General features: G+C 39.9%; 2 protein-coding genes across 2 annotated transcripts in view; one reads left to right on the plus strand and one right to left on the minus strand.

Annotated features, from left to right (window-relative positions):
• Positions 1-2,000, plus strand: part of Itga4 (integrin subunit alpha 4) — a 72,388-nt gene extending 70,388 nt beyond the window's left edge. Inside the window, exons 26-28 of the mRNA XM_032903554.1 lie at positions 262-360; positions 758-877; positions 1,246-2,000. Of these exons, the coding sequence (XP_032759445.1) occupies positions 262-360; positions 758-877; positions 1,246-1,341 (315 nt within the window). The 3' untranslated portion in view covers positions 1,342-2,000. The remainder of the gene's footprint in view (positions 1-261; positions 361-757; positions 878-1,245) is intronic.
• Positions 2,001-6,702: 4,702 nt separating this feature from the next.
• Positions 6,703-17,430, minus strand: part of Cerkl (ceramide kinase like) — a 93,108-nt gene continuing 82,380 nt past the window's right edge. The window contains exons 6-13 of the mRNA XM_032903555.1: positions 17,044-17,118; positions 16,136-16,313; positions 15,996-16,055; positions 15,312-15,337; positions 15,118-15,226; positions 12,741-12,837; positions 7,805-7,983; positions 6,703-6,939 (exon numbers count right to left, since the gene is read on the minus strand). Coding sequence (XP_032759446.1) covers positions 6,858-6,939; positions 7,805-7,983; positions 12,741-12,837; positions 15,118-15,226; positions 15,312-15,337; positions 15,996-16,055; positions 16,136-16,313; positions 17,044-17,118 — 806 coding nt within the window. The 3' untranslated portion in view covers positions 6,703-6,857. The remainder of the gene's footprint in view (positions 6,940-7,804; positions 7,984-12,740; positions 12,838-15,117; positions 15,227-15,311; positions 15,338-15,995; positions 16,056-16,135; positions 16,314-17,043; positions 17,119-17,430) is intronic.

Here is a 17,430-nt window from a genome sequence, read left to right on the forward strand (position 1 = left end):
GTAAGTCTGCATCTACCCCCATATATGCAAATAATAGTATTATTTATTTTTAAAATTATATGTAAGTACTGCGTTCTTATCCACCCCCTATAAATGCAACCCCCCCCAATGAGATAGAGGATCACACCTTTGAGCCCAAAGGAAGCCATTGTAATTTCAGTAAGTTACAGAAATTCTAGATAGCAAAGGTGGTGTTTCTATTGACATGTCTTCATGCAATAAACTACAAATCAAACTGTTGATGATTTCTTTTCAAAACAGGATGAGACCTCATCACTCAAATTTGAAATAAAAGCAACAGCTTTTCCAGAGCCACACCCAAGAGTTATTGAGCTCAATAAGGATGAGAACATTGCCCATGTAAGATCCTCTCTCTTGGTTGCTGCCTGAAAGCTGTATGGGGAATAGTTTGAGGGTGTTTATAAGTGGTGCCCTTTGGGGATCTGAGTCAGGAGTCAGCATGTCACCAGCCAATAGAGCACTTTTAACCCTTTACCCAGAGGTAGCATTTGCCACAGCTGAGAGGACATATATAGAGAGCTCTCTGGAGATGTGATTTGGCATCGGTGAGAATGGGATGGATGTAGAGCATTCTACTCATTGTTTCTGCTAAACAGTTGCCAGGGCTTAGTAGGGCTGAGACTAGAGCAGGACAGAGTGGATAGTTCTGATCTCTGTAAAAGCCTGGGAGGCTTTTCAAGGAAAATATCAGCAGTGCTATCTCTGAGTGTGTGTTTCTTCTACTTAATTTGTGCAGGTTTACTTGGAAGGGCTCCATCATCAAAGACCCAAACGGCATTTCACCATCGTGATTGTCACCATCAGCTTGCTCCTTGGACTTATTGTACTTTTATTAATTTCATGGGTTATGTGGAAGGTAATCCTTTAATAATTGTTAATTTCATGTGTTATATGGATACCATGCCTTTAATAGTTACCAATAGTACACTATTCAAAATGCTTTTATTGTCTCAAAGTCAATTATTTCAATATTTACTGTTCTTTTTTTTCCCATTGCTATCTGAATGTTTAATGCTGATCACACATTTTTTCTAACTTTACTGCAAGAATCTGTTTGGAAAAATGTGGATAATGTCAAATGTCAATGTCGGGGGGTGCATATATGTCACAGAGAAGTCCTATATTGTTAATGCTGCATGGTCTATGCTGATTATCGCTGATTAGATATTTGGTTTGACTATTATGGGTTCAGAACTAATCAATTGTCATCTAATCTATTTTCAGGCTGGATTTTTTAAAAGGCAGTACAAATCTATCCTACAAGAAGAAAACAGGAGAGACAGCTGGAGTTATGTCAACAGCAAAAGCAATGATGACTGAAGACTTAAATTGAGAGAATTGAAAAAGGTCTCAGTTTAAGATCTCTCCAGGAGATCTGTGATAATTTCTCTTTTCCATGCACTTATGGTTTTGTGACCCACTCTATCTTAGTGCTGGGGAAGTCTGCAAGGAAGAAATACACAAAGATGGCTTGACAGCAGTCAGTGAATAAGTGGAGCAAAACACTAAAGCTCTGGACACACCCAGAACTTCCGAAGCCAATTTAAAGGGACAGTAACTCCAGATTTAGCTGGACCGACTTAAAAGGAATGATCTTTCAAGGAGATATTACTGATTAGGTGGGCTCACCTCAGCAAAATGGATGCCATGATATGGAAGGGTATTGGTTTTAAATATACTTTTGATTTATCTTCAGACTATGACCATGATCCATGAAGCCATTGAAAATAGCTATCCCTGGCTTGTCTAATGGATAAAGCAGAGGACATGAAGACTGCTGTTGGTGGCCCGGCATCACTGGGCTGTGTCCCTACAGCCCTGTTCATCTGCAGATAGGAATTTTAAAATCCTGAAGAACAAAATCCATTTGCAGCAGGATACTGGAGAAATAACAGCTGTGAACTCTTCTATGCATGTACATATACTTTTTAAAGAATAAAAACTTCAATCTACTTCTTTCCATTATCAAAACCACCCAGGAAAAATTGCTTTTTCAAATTCTCATCTGCAAATGCCAATTCTTAAGAATTTTATCCTCATAGCAGATTATAAATATTGCACTTGAGCCGATACACATGGATATAACACGCACTGCAGCTCACTGGTGATCGAAAATTGTACAAAGAGAGACTTGGAGGCCAATGTTTTATAAAACATTCACCGCTTCAAATTAAGCAATCATGAGTATCTGCTAAGATATTGTTTTTTTTTTTCTTGGCCTGGTTAAATATACGTAAACCAGGACTCTGAAAATGGACAAACAAATACATAGTTGGAACTGCAAATCACTGATCAAGTTTGTATGCAGTGACATCGAAATTCCCACAAGATAAGGCATGCTTGATATTGCTGCGCAAGATTCTGTTTAAAAATGAAATGGCTTCTACCTGGATCTACATAATTTTTCTGTAATTACAACCATTTTGTAGTATTTATTTCATCTATGTGGTTGGATAACTGTAAGCTTCATCTGAATCTGTCATGTGTAAGAAAGCCATGTCCAGATTTTGAACATGTGCTAGATAAAAGAGGCAGCCTTCAGTGTTATGAAGAAAGATCACTTTACAGGAAGTGTTTGCTGCCAGCTGGCCCTTCCTCAGATTTCCGGATTCATGAGGGTGGCCTCTTCACAAGTCTGGCTGGAGAGCAGGGATTTGCTAAGGCTGGCAAGGGAGGTTTTGAGTGCTGAAACTTGAGCACGGAGCCATCAGATCTGGGTGTGCAGTAAGCATATTTAATTAAATGTTTATATTTTTAAGGTATACTTTTTTGTGTAAAATGTAACTGTTTATAGTTTTCTCATGAAAATTCAAGTAGTTATTTCATGAAGATGTCAAAGTTACTAGATGAGAAATCAATATCATTTCAGACCTACCTTTTCAAGGGATGGTCTCTGAGAAAATGCGGATCGTTACACTGAAAACCAACTCCTGCCTTTCAGATACATAAGAACACTGCTACCTCCTGGGCTACATTTTGCCCAGTTAGAAAGATATATTTTTTATTGATATTTGTAAATAAAACTTGTAAGTTTACTTAAGTACAAATCTAGCTGTTATGATAGTAGAATAACATCCTAGGAGGAAAGAATGTTTTCTATTAAGTGGATATTCGTATTAATATTACTAGTTAACTGTGAAGTCTGAAATTTTACAAAATCTATGTTTTATCAGGATATAGGAAATACAAAAACATTATCTTCAACAATATCAATATAGCACAATGTTTTTTAAATTGGATCTAACAAATACCTTCCAAATATCAGAATTTTAATTTTTTCCATTGACTTCATATTTTTATTTTTATTTTTAAATACATAGTTACTATTTTAATTGTATTAAAATATTTTAAGTATAGGAGCTTTGCAATTTTATGAGGACCCATTAGTTGATTCTTGATCTTAGAGCATAAATCATTAGTGTTCTATTCAGGAAATTTTCCCTAGTGCCCATGTGTTTGAGACACTCGCCATTTTTCTCTTCTATTAGCTTCACATTTTACATGGAGGTCCTTGAGCTCTGTGCCCATGTGTTTGAAATTCTTCCTCACTTTTTAAAAAAATTTTTATTAGATACATTTCTTTTTTTTTCATCTTTATTAACTTGGGTATTTCTTATTTACATTTCGATTGTTATTCCCTTTCCCAGTTTCCGGGCCAACATCCCCCTAACGCCTCCCCCTCTCCTTCTCTATGGGTGTTCCTCTCCCCATCCTCCCCCCATTACCACCCTCCCCACAACAATCACGTTCACTTGGGGTTCAGTCTTGGCAGGACCAAGGGCTTCCCCTTACACTGGTGATCTTACTAGGCTATTCATTGCTACCTATGAGGTTGGAGCCCAGGGTCAGTCCATGTATAGTCTTTGGGTAGTGGCTTAGTCCCTGGAAGCTCTGGTTGGTTGGCATTGTTTTCATATGGGGTCTCGAACCCCTTTAAGCTCTTCCAGTCCTTTTTCTGATTCCTTCAACGGGAGTCCCATTCTCAGTTCAGTGGTTTGCTGCTGGCATTCGCCTATGTATTTGCTGTATTCTGGCTACGTCTCTCAGGAGATATATTTCTTTACTTACATTTCAAATTTTATTCCCCTTCCGGGTTTCCTATCCATAAACCCCCATTCCTTCCCCTCCCCCTCCCCCATATGGGTATTCCCCCCCATACATCCCCCTTACTGCCCCCCCCATATTCCCCTACACTGGGGTCCAACCTTGGCAGGACCAAGGACTTCCCCTTCCCCTGGTGCCCCAACAAGGCTATTCCCTGCTACATAGGCAGTTGGAACTCTTGGTCAGTCCATGGATAGTCTTTCGGTAGTGGTTTAGTCCCTGAAAACTCTGGCATTGTTGTTTTTATGGGGTTGCAAGTTCCTTCAACTCTTTTAATGTTTCCTCTAATTCCCCCCAAGGGGGTCCTGTTCTCAGTTCAGTGGTTTGCGGCTAGCATTGATCTCTGTATTGGACATGCTCTGGATGTGTCTCTCAGGAGAGATCTATATCCGGTCCTGTTCAGCATGCATTTTTTAGCTTCATCAATCTTATCTAGTTTTGGTGGCTGTATATATATATAGGCCACATGTGTGTCAGGCTCTGAATGGCCATTCCTTGAGTCACTGCTCTAAACTTTGCTTCCATATCCCCTCCTATGAATATTTATTTTTCCCCTTTTAGGAAGAAGTGTCTTCCCCACTTTTTTTTTCCTATTAGTTTGAGTAGATCTGGTTTGATGTGGAGGTCCTTGAACCACTCGAACTTAAGCTTTGTACAGGGTGATAAGAATAGATCGATTTGTGTTCTTCTACATACTGACCTCCAGTTGAACCAGCACCATTTGTTAAAAATGCTGTCTTTTTTTCCATTGTGTAGTTTTAGCTCCTTTGCAAAGACCAAGTGGCCATAGGTGTATGGGTTCGTTTCTGGGTCTTCAATTCTATTCCCTTGATCTACCTGCCTGTCTCTGTAGCAATACCATACAGTTTTTATGACTATTGCTCTGTAATACTGCTTGAGGTCAGGGATGGTGATTTCCCCAGAAGTTCTTTTATTGTTGAGGATAGTTTTTGCTATCCTGGGTTTTTTGTTATTCCAAATGAATTTGCGAATTGCTCTTTCTAACTCTAAGAATTGAGTTGGGATTTTGATGGGGCTTGCATTGAATCTGTAGATTGCTTTCAGAAAGATGGCCATTTTACTCTATTAATCCTGCCAATCCGTGAGCCTGGGAGATCTTTCCATCTTCTGAGATCTTTGATTTCCTTCTTCAGAGGCTTGAAGTTCTTGTCATACAGATCTTTCACTTGCTTGGTTAGAGTCACACTGAGGTATTTTATATTATATTATTTTATATTATTTGTGATTATTGTGAAGGGTGTCATTTCCCTAATTTCTTTCTCAGCTTGATTATCCTTTGAGAAGAGGAAGGCTACTGATTTCTTTGAGTTAATTTTATATCCAGCCACTTTGCTGAAGTTGTTTATCATGCTTAGTAGTTCTCTGGTGGACCTTTTGGGGAACTCTTTGGGGGAACACTTAAGTATACTATCATATCATCTGCAAATAGTGATATTTTGACTTCTTCCTTTCCAAGACCTCCTTTTATTGCCTAATTGTTCTGGCAAGGACTTCTAGTACTATATTGAATAAGTAAGGAGAGAATGGGCAGCCTTGTCTAGTCCCTGATTTTAGTGGGATTGTTTCAAGTTTCTCTCCAGTTTGTTTGATGTTGGCTACTGGTTTGCTGTAAATTGCTTTTACTATGTTTACGTATGGGCTCCACTATGTTCATAGCAGCCTTATTTATAATAACCAAAAGCTGGAAAGAACCCAGATGTCCTTCAACAGAGAAATGGATACAGAAAATGTGGTACATTTACACAACAAGAGTACTACTCAGCTTTTAAAAACAATGACTTCATGAAATTCTTAGGCAATGGATGCAACTAGAAAATATCATCGTGAGTGAAAAAAGAACACATATGGTATGCACTCACTGATAAGTGGATATTAACCCAAAAGCTCAGAATACCCAAGATACAATTCAGAAACCACATGGATCTCAAGAAGGAAGAGCAACGTGTGGGTTCTTAAGTTCTTCTTAGAAGGGAGAACAAAAATATTCACAGGAGGAGATATGGAGACAAAGTATAGAGCAGAGACTGAAGGAAAGGCCATCCAGAAACTGCTCCACCTGGGGGATCCATCCCATGTGCAGCCACCAAAGCCAGACTATATTATGTCTCCTGAGAGGCTCCGCCAGAGTCTGACAAGTACAGAGGCAGATACTTACAGCTAACCATTGAATTAAGAATGGGATCCACAATGTAGGAGAAGGACTGAAGGAGGTGAAGGGCTTTGCAACTCCATAAGAAGAACAACAATATCAATGAACCAGACCCCCCAGACCTCCCAGGCACTAAACCACCATCTTAAGAGTACACAGGGATAGACCTATGGCTTCAGTCAATATGTAGCACAGGATGGCCTTGTTGGGCATCAATGGGAGGAGAGGCCCTTGGTCCTGTCATGGCTTGATGCCCCAGTGGAGGGGAATATCAGGGCGGGGTAATGGGAGGGAGTGGGTGGGTGAGGGAGCACCCTCATAGAGGCAGAAGAAGATAGCAGGTTTCTCAAGTGGAAACTGGGACAAGGGATAACATTTGAAATGTAAATAAAAAAAATCCAATAAAAAAAAGATAAAAATATTTTAATTACATTAAAATAGATACTTTAATTATATTAAATAGTTACCTTCATTAAAATGCATTTTCTATTTATATATTGTATATATATATATATTGCATGCCAGATTCTTTTATAATAAATTTCTACTTTACACACTTCTTTCATATGCAATTACATGCTACTTTGGAATCATTCATTTCCTCCAGGCTTCCTCCATAGAGTTTGATCAGTCTTGGGTGCAGCCTATAAGGAATAACATAGGCTTGATTATTTCATTTCTCTGCCACTGTGATGTTTCACACACCTCACAAGTGTGGTACATAAGTCACACATACAGACTGACATACACTCCTAGCAGAGCTACAAGTCAGCAAGGTGAAGGACATAAGACACCAACATCTGTGACTATTCCAGAACATTCTTAACCACCTTTCCTGCCAGGTTAATACCTCTAGTGCCTCTGTGAAGAGACAGTCATTTAAGAATACCCCAAAGAACACCCCATAAAATTGATTCTGTGAAATAGGAAAAAAAAATCCCACCTAGCAGAGGCTCCTGCCCATCTCCCAGCATGCTTCAGTCTGCTAAGACATTAAGCTTGCTAAGATTGCGTATATAAGTTTCTACAATCAATCACTCTTGTTAACATATATGTATGGTGTGTTGAATGCTTTGTAAAGATTTGACAAGAGATTCTATTACTTTATATACTGACTTGAATAAAAAACAGAACTTGAATAAAAATAAGACTTGATAAAAACAACTGTTCAACAGAGTATTACATGATATTAGAGCCCAGTTTGGCACTGGTGGTGGGTTGGGAGAAGGGCTAGAGGATGTGGGACTACATTAATATGAAAAGATTTAAAAATATCCTCAAAGACAAATAATGAAAATTGCAAGCATGTCTGTACTATGCAGAATAATGCTCTGCAGTGCCAGCATAAATGCTTGTGTTTGTAGTTATTGAAAGGTGTGATATGTCTTTGTTCAATTTGCTAACTCTCTGGCTTTTAATCTTCTGCCTGGGTTTAGAAGGCAGAACTCGCATATTATATTATTAGTGTTACATCTGTTATTCTCCACACTGAGTCGTAGTTGGGCTTACCTAATGTGAACCTCTGAGGCAGCTTCCATTAAGTCACCATCTATATTCCAAGGAAACCCATTTTCTGAAACAGTTGCATGGTGTCCACCCTCCTCCTGTGGGCTGTATCCGTTGCTATTGCTCTTTGGATGAATTTTTACTTCTTCAATGGTGTAAGTCTCCACAAAGGGAAAATTGAACTAAACACAACAAACGCAAAAGGTCATCATGCTTCATGGTGGCCCCTATTATAATGAAGTTTCATCATCATACTGACATTTTTATAGCTTTGCAACTCTAACCAGATAGCCCCAGGTTTTCTGAAAAGGAAATTTGTTTCCATGCCCATTCATCTTTACTGGATGACAGTTGGTACCTGTGAAGAGTTTCCCACAACAATAATGTCCTAATTTCTAGTTAAAGACAGACTCTTCAGTTGATACCACTGACATCATGACAACCTTAGCTAGCTGATGTGAAACAAACTGTAGCCCAAGTTTCACACTTGGAATTCAATACAGAAGAGCTTAAATCTAAACTTATTGAGATAGGATGGAAAGTACATGAGAGAGGAAAGAGGCATTCAAATATGGTTCCCCCAGGTGCTTACAGGTCATTTTAACAAACTGGCACAAGGCAGGATAGTTATTAGCCATTCTAGAATGCCACCAGCTAACGCTCAAGTTGTTCTTTTTCTTCTTTACCAAAGGAAATTACCCAGGTGGAGGAACAGCAGTGAATCCTCAATTAGATCTACAAAGACTCTTCTTCCAAATAGGGTATAGGGCAAAGGTAACAAGGGTTAGGACTGAGTATCTGGGGTGGGGAACAGACATCATTTATCCCATATCAGCCAGTTTTTAAATATGAGGCAGATACTGAAAGCTTTACACCCAGTGTGGGAACTCTATCATAGTTATGATATGCGAGTAGTTTCATGGAAAGCCAGCCTGGTAAGACTTGCTGTGAGCTGAGGTGAGCATGGAATCCACATTGTAACTCAGTTTATTATATAGTTTAAGTTGTTGCCTTTCCTGGACCTTTGTTCTGTGTGTGTAAAATAAAGGTTTAGGGGAAAATACTGACCCTTAAGTTGCTTTAAACAACTTTTTAAATTTTGTGCTTCATTAAGGTTTATATGCAGAAGGGGGAGGGGAAACTACATTTACTGAAGGATAATCCCAAAGCCATTATTTTAAAATATGAAATGATCAATGACTAGTAACTATATTTACAGTAAAACTACTTGACTGTTTTAATTACTTTGAAGAATCCAATTACAAAAAGCTTCAACATACATTGTATGCCCCACCCAAGAATTCCTACATCGAAGTCCTAATCTTGAGTGTCTCAGAATAACTGCTTTTGAAGATAAGGCTTCTAAAGACAGAATTACATTCAACACATATGTGTGTGGCAGAGCCTAATCCAACATGACCCATTTCCTTGGGGTAGTAGAAGTTTGAAAGCAGTGAAAAGTACCAGGGATTCACATGTCCCAAGGGATAGCCACATGAAAATACACTTATAGGACAACCATGCTGAAAAGGGACAGTGGCCTCATGAGTTAGTGAGCTGGCTGATCCCTTCCTCATGTTGTAGCACTGGAAGTGAGGAAATGTTTCCCAAGGACCATGGCATCCATGTTGAGGAAATAGAATGCTTCCCTTGGTGAAGAGTTCAACACAGGAGAGCTCAGCTACATTAGGAGAACTCCTCCAGGAGGAGCTACAAAAGACAAGACAAACCGAAGATACACGAGAGGCCATTATAATGAGTAAGATTTAAATTAAGAAGAGGGAGAGATATTAAAAATGAGAACCAACAGAAGCAGGGGGTGTAGTGTTGCAAGAAAATGAGGAGGGGAGTTTCAGAAAAACTGCAGAATGGGGGAAGATGCTGTTAAGGGAAAAGTCAAGGTCAGCCATGGACCCATCAGACTGGGAGACCTGGGTGGTTTACAAACTTTACAGCATAAGGGAAGGACGGTGTCCAGCAGATCTGAAGACGCGATCAGACTCTTGCACGGGTGTGTGCTTGAAGGCAATCCACTGAAGTAATTGGGACAAAGGGACCACAGAAGAGCGAGTCCTTGGAAGATGGGAGAGTGCATTTGAAGGTTTTAAAACCACTTGCCAAAGATGGCCATGGAGAACAAGAACATGGGGAGAAAGGAGAGCTAGCGAGAGGGTGCAGTAAAAGAGCCCCAAAGGATAGTTGTATCCTTTGTTTTACTGAGTTAGGAGTCACTGTAAAAACAGTGATGTTATCTTCAGTCTGCTCCACAGCTGGCAGTCCAGCACCGAAAACACGGTCAGAGTGAAGAAAAGAATTCAGAATGTGTTTCCTTCCCACACACTGGCACTGCTGTGGATTCGCTGTGCAGAGGACAATCCTACTATAACTAAGATACATGTAGGCTTTCTTAAATGGCAAAGTTTTTTTAAATGAATTACATATAATTCATAGTCCTACATTGTTTATTATTTATAGAGATGATTATATGAATTACATATGGTTATAAATTCCAGATTATTGTAGTTCTTCATTGTAGTATGAAAATATGAGGCAAACATGGAGGACCCAGGGACCAGAGAGATGGCTCAGCTCCTAGGAACTCTTACTGTCCTTCCACAGGACCCAAAATTCATCCCCAGTACAAATGTGAAGCAGTTCACAGCCACCTGTACTGTAGCTCAGGAAAATCCAACTCTTTCTTGAGGCTCCCATAGGCACACACAGACACACAAAGAGACTCGGTCTGTCAGTCTGTCAGTTTGTTCTCTCTCTCTCTCTCTCTCTCTCTCTCTCTCTCTCTCTCCTCTCTCTCCTCCCCCTCCCTCCCCCTCCCTCCTCCCTCTCCACTTTTATAAGTGGCTATGGTGTAGGATCAACATTCCGCCTGTGATGGTTACCTGGATTTACTCTCCTCCCCCTCCCATTTTTCCTCCCCTGACTACATCCAAGCACCATTCATGTCCCTCCATGGGAGAAGGGATACACAAAATGTGTTGCATTTACACATTGGAATGCAACTCAGCTATTAAAAATGGCAAACGGATGGAACTAGAAAATATCATCCTCAGTGAGGACACCCAGACCCAAAAGGACATACATGTTATGCACTCGCTGATAAGTGGATATCACTCCAAAAGCTCAGAATACCCATGATACAACTCACGGAGCATATGAAGCTTAGCAAGAAGGCCAAAAAGTGGATGCTCCAAATCTACTCAGAAAAGGGAAATAAAATAATCACAGGAGGCAGAGGGAAGGAAGGATCTAGATGGGGGTGAGGAGGCGGGAGGAAAAAAGAGGGTACAAGACCAGCTATGGGAAGAGACAGGCGAGAAGTCCAGAGGGTAAGGAAAATGAATAGGAATAAGTAGCAGTGGTTTGGGGGAACTTGGAGAACCACTAGAAAGTCCAGAAACCGGGGATTCAAGAGTCTCCCAGAACCTAACGGGGATGAAATTAGGCAAAATACTCAATAGTAGGGAGATAGAACCTGAAGAGACCACCTCTGGTAGATAGACATGGCACCCAGTGGAGGGATGGGGCCACCCACCCATCTCAAAATCTTTAACTCAGAACTGTCCCTGTCTAAAGGAAATGCAGGGACAAAAATGAAGCAGAGGCTGAAGAAAAGGTCCAGAGACCTTCTCACTGTGCAATCCATTCCATCCACAAGTACTGTTGCTGATGCCAAGAGGTGTTTGCAGACAGGAGCCTGGTATAGCTGTCCTCTGAGAGGCTCTACCAGTACCTGACTAAGACAAATACAGATACAGCCAATCATTGGACTGAACCTGGGGACCCCAATGGAAGAGTTAGGGAAAGGGCTGACTGAGCTGAAGGGGATGGCAACCCCATAGGAAGAACAACAGTATCAATTAACCATGACCCTCAACATTCCCAGGGACAAAACCACCAAAGAGTATACATGAGTTGGTCCATGGCTCCAGCTATGTATGTAGCAGAGGACTGCCTATCTGGTATCTGGGAGGGGAGGAGCTTGGCCTTGTGGAAGCTTGATGTCCCAGAGAGGGGCATGCTAGATGGGTGAAGCTGGTGTGGGTGGGAGGGTAGGAGGCACCCTCTTAGAGGCAAAGGTGAGGTGCAGGTGTGGGGGTGGGGTTCATGGAGGGAAGACAGGGAAGGGAGAAAACATTTGAAATGTAAATAAATCAAATGATTTTTAAAAAAGATGGTTCTGTCTAACTACAGGGTTTTACAGCCACATCTGTACTTCAAGGCTAACCGGAGTGTATGCCCGAGACCACAGATCATCATATTTACTCTCTCTCCTTGAGTCTAACCACTTAAGTGGAAATATCTCAATATATGTTTGGGATAACAATATCATCTATAAAATGGGTATTTTAGGCACATAACTGCAAATCTTTTGAAATCCATGAATATGAAGCAGGTTGTAAGCAAATGTTAGGAAAATCTAACTGTCATAAGTTTAGAATCTGCTGTTGTAAAATCAAGAAAGCTAAACTCTCAGCTTTTACCACTTTCCATTCTAAAGAACAGCGTGTGTGTGTGTGTGTGTGTGTGTGCTGTGTGTGTGTCTGTGTGTGTATGTGCATGCGTCTGTGTGTCTGTTGTGTATGTGTGTCTGTGTATCTGTGTGTGTATGTGTGTGTGTCTGTGTGTGTCTGTGTGTCTGTGTGTGTATAATTGTACACTTAACTTCCTTCACTTTTCAATGTAATACTAGAATTTTTCCACAGGGGGAAAAGTCATATAACCCATATGTCAAAAGAATCAAATGTAAGTTAATACTGGAACACACATTTCAATTTTTGAAATAAAGGCTGGGGGGATGATTAACATAGACAGAAGAAAATAAAGGTTTCTCACAGGACTAAACTTGATGTTAATCTCTGGAGCATCTTTATCTTCGTGATTAATAGCCTTGCAAAGAAGTAACAGTAAGAACTGTCCATACCTGGTTCTTTACACTGGAGTAACTTTTCAGGTGCTTTACAAATTCTGGCCGAGTGGTGTTCCGTACAGCTATAAGGGCCATGCTTCCATTGTTTAATCTGAAGTTAAACATTTGTATTTGACATCAAGGAGTTTAACGGACTATGTTGGAAACTACCCCATATCACTTTGTCTGACAAATATAGTGCTCTCTAGAGAATACTGGCCAATATCGAAAAATCACGGTGTTGAATTGACCTAAAACTTTAAATCACATTTTGCTGTACTCTCGTTGAAATGAAAAGGCTTTCAAATTAGTTTTATTAATCCCTGGGGTTTCTTCTCACCAAAAACCTTACTGCAGGGCTCTTTGAAAATCAAACTTTTATGCACCCTAATCACATCAAGAAGTAATATTAAATCTACCTTAATTATTTAAGAATTCTAAACATGAAGCCATGTGTTTTACATTTTAAAAATGTCTTGTGACACGGTGAACATTTGAAAATGGTCTGAGATAACCTGTGGCTAGATGTTCTTTTCTGAAATCCAAACTGTGGTTGAAGTGTTTGTTTATGGGCAGAAGGTCTAAGTGACACAGTAGATGGAATAAATGGAACTGCCCTGGATAGAGGGCAGAGCAGGAACAACTGTTACCACCTATGTTCCGCTAAACAGCAGAACATTTTAATCTTACATAACACTCCCATCCAGTAAGAGAGACTAGAACCAAAAGTGTGATCTAGTGCTAACATAGCCGCCTCAAATGCATTAGCTTTAGAAGGCATCTTGCAGAAATACATGCAAATAATTTCATGCTTGATTTCAGTGCAAACACAAAGTTGTCCCAAGAATAACAATGACGGTAAAAGGAGGCTCAAGCTAGAGCTGTGAGGAACCTTAGATATTTGCTCTTCCTCCAGTCGTTTAATATAAGGATGGACCATTGCCAGTGGACAGCGCACAGCGGCAATGAAAAAACATTGCAAGCAGCAGAGCTCTTAACTCCTGAGTTAAGTGGAGTCCAATACTCCTCCTACCCACCATGCTGTCTCTTTCCTCTGAAGACAAACAGCACCTGAGTGTTCATGGCCCTGTGTTTACACATCGTCTTTCTTAGTTGTGTGAGTTTATAAATATTATTCCTCCCCCTTTGTTCTACATGATTACATTTGGGAGAAAACTACTTCCTAGGTTAAAAATGAACATTTGCTTACAAGAATGTGCAGAAGAAAGGGTACCTGTAATTCTGAGCAGACATAAAATGTCTTGCTGGTTAATTCATTGAAATGTAGCCAAGAGATTCCTATGCACCATGGTTCGCATTAAGCAAATCCAAAATGTCTCTCTAATTGGAAGCATCAAGCCAACCCAGATCCCCTGACAGAGAAGTACACACTTATACCTACTGAGCCATCTCTCCAGTCCTCATATTTAGAATACGTTTGTATAAAAATGAGAGTGCAGAGACATTCCAAGAAACATCAACAGTTATTATAAAATTCTCAACAAGTAGTGAAATGAAAGCAAACAAAGGAGGCACAACCCAAGGTTAATGCCAATGAGACCCAAGAACATGCTAGCCAGAGGGTTAGTAAAATGCAAGTGATTGTAGGCCAGTTTTCTCCACTTCAATAGTTGTTCACAATCCATCATGTGGACAAATCCTTAAGGAAGACTTAATATCATGCAAAGAGCAGCTACTTTTCTAACCTACTTATTCTTTTTATTAATTCTTTGAGACATTCTTATAATGTTTTGATCATATTTATCCTCATACTTCTTTTCCTAATTCCTCTAATATCTACTTCCTACATTCTCACCCATTCCCACTGTTGTGTTATCTTTTATCTCTCAATAATCCACCAAGTCTACTTGTATTGCTCATGTACTCATGAACTTGGGGCCATCCACATTCAACCACAAACTACCAGTGGTCATATCCTTAATGAAAACTGACTCTTCCTCCCCCCTTCAGAAGCCTTCAGTAGTTAATAGCTCCTCAGCTAGGGGTTGGAGCCTATGGGCCCCTTCTCACCCCATGCTGGAAAGTCCACTGGCTGGATCTTAAATACATCTTGTTCAGGCAACAGCAGCTACTGTTGAGTTTATGAATGAACAAATACTATTGTGTCCAGAAGGTACTGTTCTGCTGCAGCTCCCCTCTGACCTCTGGCTCTTACAATCTTTCTACCTCTCTTCTACCATGGTCCTCAATTCTTGGCAGGGGTCAAGGATGAGATGGATGCCCCATTTGTAGTGAGCATTCCAATTGCTGACATTTATTCTTTGGACTTTCATCTGAGAATATATGTTTAACAAGTTTCTAGCTGGCTAAAGTATTACCAAAGAAAAATATTTATTAAAAAGTAAGCTTTAGTAGGCCTTGAAACACTCACCTTGTGTCAGGCGCTAAGCCTCTGGGAGCCACTGAACACAGACAGGGGATCGCCATGATGCTGATATTCAAGAACTGCCCTTGGATGGTTTGCCAGTGGCCACCACAGTCTAAAGAAGATGGAAGTACCAGGTTATATCCTCTCCCCAGTCACTAATGCAAGATAGGGCTTCAAGTAGATTCTTTCTGACTCACCAGATTCTGGAGATCTCTGTGCTTTTCTAGAAGTAAAATGACAGAAACAAAAACATGTCACACATGTGCAAAGCTAACATCTACTAAACACAAGGAGACTAGAGAACCCGTAATTGCAGGATTTTCCTTAATAGAATATCACTTAAGGTATAAATGTATTATAAGGCGCATTTTTCATTTTTTAGTTACTGTGGAACCTTTCTTTGTTGTTGCCTTAATATTGAAATTCCATGATTCTCCATGAATTCTCATAAGGATCAAGACTGGGGGCCTGAGACTCATGGTTGTACCAAAAGTCGTTGGACTGCTAGTCTGGATGCGTGCTTGCCTCTGAAGGCAGAACCTCAATGTCTCCTTTTCTAGAAGAGGTAAGAACCTCTGATTCTGTACTCATGGTACATTTTTTTATGTAAAAGTAGCGTATTATTTAAAGGGAAACAAAGGGGTCCAATGGCGAAGATTATGGTTGCCACTGTAGAGGACCCCCATTCATTCCCATTACCACATGGTGGCACACGATATTTGTAACTCCAGTTCCAGGGTATCTGATACCCTCCTTTGGCCTCAGTGGGCACCAGGCATGTGTATGGTACACATACATACACGCAGGCAATTCACTTGTACATATTTTACTACAAATAAAGAGAAGTAAAGGTATCAACAATACACCGAGCTTTTATTTACCTTTCTTGTTCATCCTGAGAACAACCCGCTAGTAAAAAGGATATTTTACAATCCTCTGGCCTAAAAAAAAATATATAATAAAATGTACTAATAGTCATTGGCATTGGGATATAGAATTTTTGCCTTAAAAAAACCCTTACTTAAGTTTGGCCAATGCTTTGATTACAGCAAAGTCTCTCCGCTGACTAGGGGACATCCATCGGTATTTCTCTGCCAGAGCCAATGTCCTTCCACCAAAGCCAAACATGGCTGAGAACCCAAAGCGAAGAAGCTTGCCAGCAGAGCTGAAGGTGCACACGTCCACTGACTGTATGTGACCTGGAATGGTGAATCCAGTCCATCATTGAGTGGCCGAAACAGCAAACATCAGAGAGAATGTTTATTTACTTGAGAAATACTGCAAGGTACCATCTATCATCACTATTAACCTTGCTTTCTCATTACCTATCTTTGTTATAAAAACTATAAATGCCACTTACAACCTTTTCATGTGATGAAACTTAAAGAAACTTAAAGTAGTAAATCTTATAGCCTATATCAATGTCATAAAAAATAAGATTAGGGTTCTGATGCTGAAGTCGATGTACCAGGGAAACAGAGTTAATATTAGTTTTGCATTGCATTTATCTGAACTTTCATGCCATCACATGGGATGATTTATGACCCACGGATGTGCCCTGGTAGTTTTCATCCTCTGAATAACATAATCTTATATGCCTGAAGTCTTGGTGCAATCAAACAATAGTGCAGATTACATATGCAAATAATATGCATGAACTATTCCCATTATGTAAAAAAAATGGGTTTTACAATATTTTTTCCACTAAGATTATAGTAAAACCCCATTTATTGCTCTTTTCAAAGCAAGTAGTTAAAACGAAAGGCAATTTAGCTAGAAGACACCCTGCCTTTGAGCTTCATTCAAACATTGCTACGCTTAGAGATGGAGAACTTACCAATCCTAGATAAGACTGACAGAAACACAATAGTTACTTACATGAATAAGAACTTCCTTATTCCACCTGGACGTCTCTAGAAGAATCCTTACCCAGTATAATGTGCATGGTTGCAGTCACCACGTGAGGAATTCCAAAGAGAGAATGTGCCAACACATTGGTAGATCCTGCCAAAACAATTTTAAAACATGTATTATCAGTAGAGTTGTGTTTTAAATTACCATGTGCTCTTATTGCACAACCCACCCCTGCAATGTTCAGATGAAAATTAATGGAAGTTTATGACAGAAAAGTTGTTAGAGCATTAGACAAGCAGCTTTCTATTCACAGCACAGATGCTTGTCAAATGTTTGCGGGATTGTCTGTTAAACTTCTAAGTGATTTAAAAGTTAGAAAATACCACAAAATGTTAGAAAATTGGACTGGGTATATCATCCCAGTAGTGCAGTGTTTGCTAGCATGTGTAAGGCCTGTGTTCT

Source organism: Rattus rattus, chromosome 5, assembly GCF_011064425.1.
Source record: "Rattus rattus isolate New Zealand chromosome 5, Rrattus_CSIRO_v1, whole genome shotgun sequence".
Taxonomy (NCBI): domain Eukaryota; kingdom Metazoa; phylum Chordata; class Mammalia; order Rodentia; family Muridae; genus Rattus; species Rattus rattus.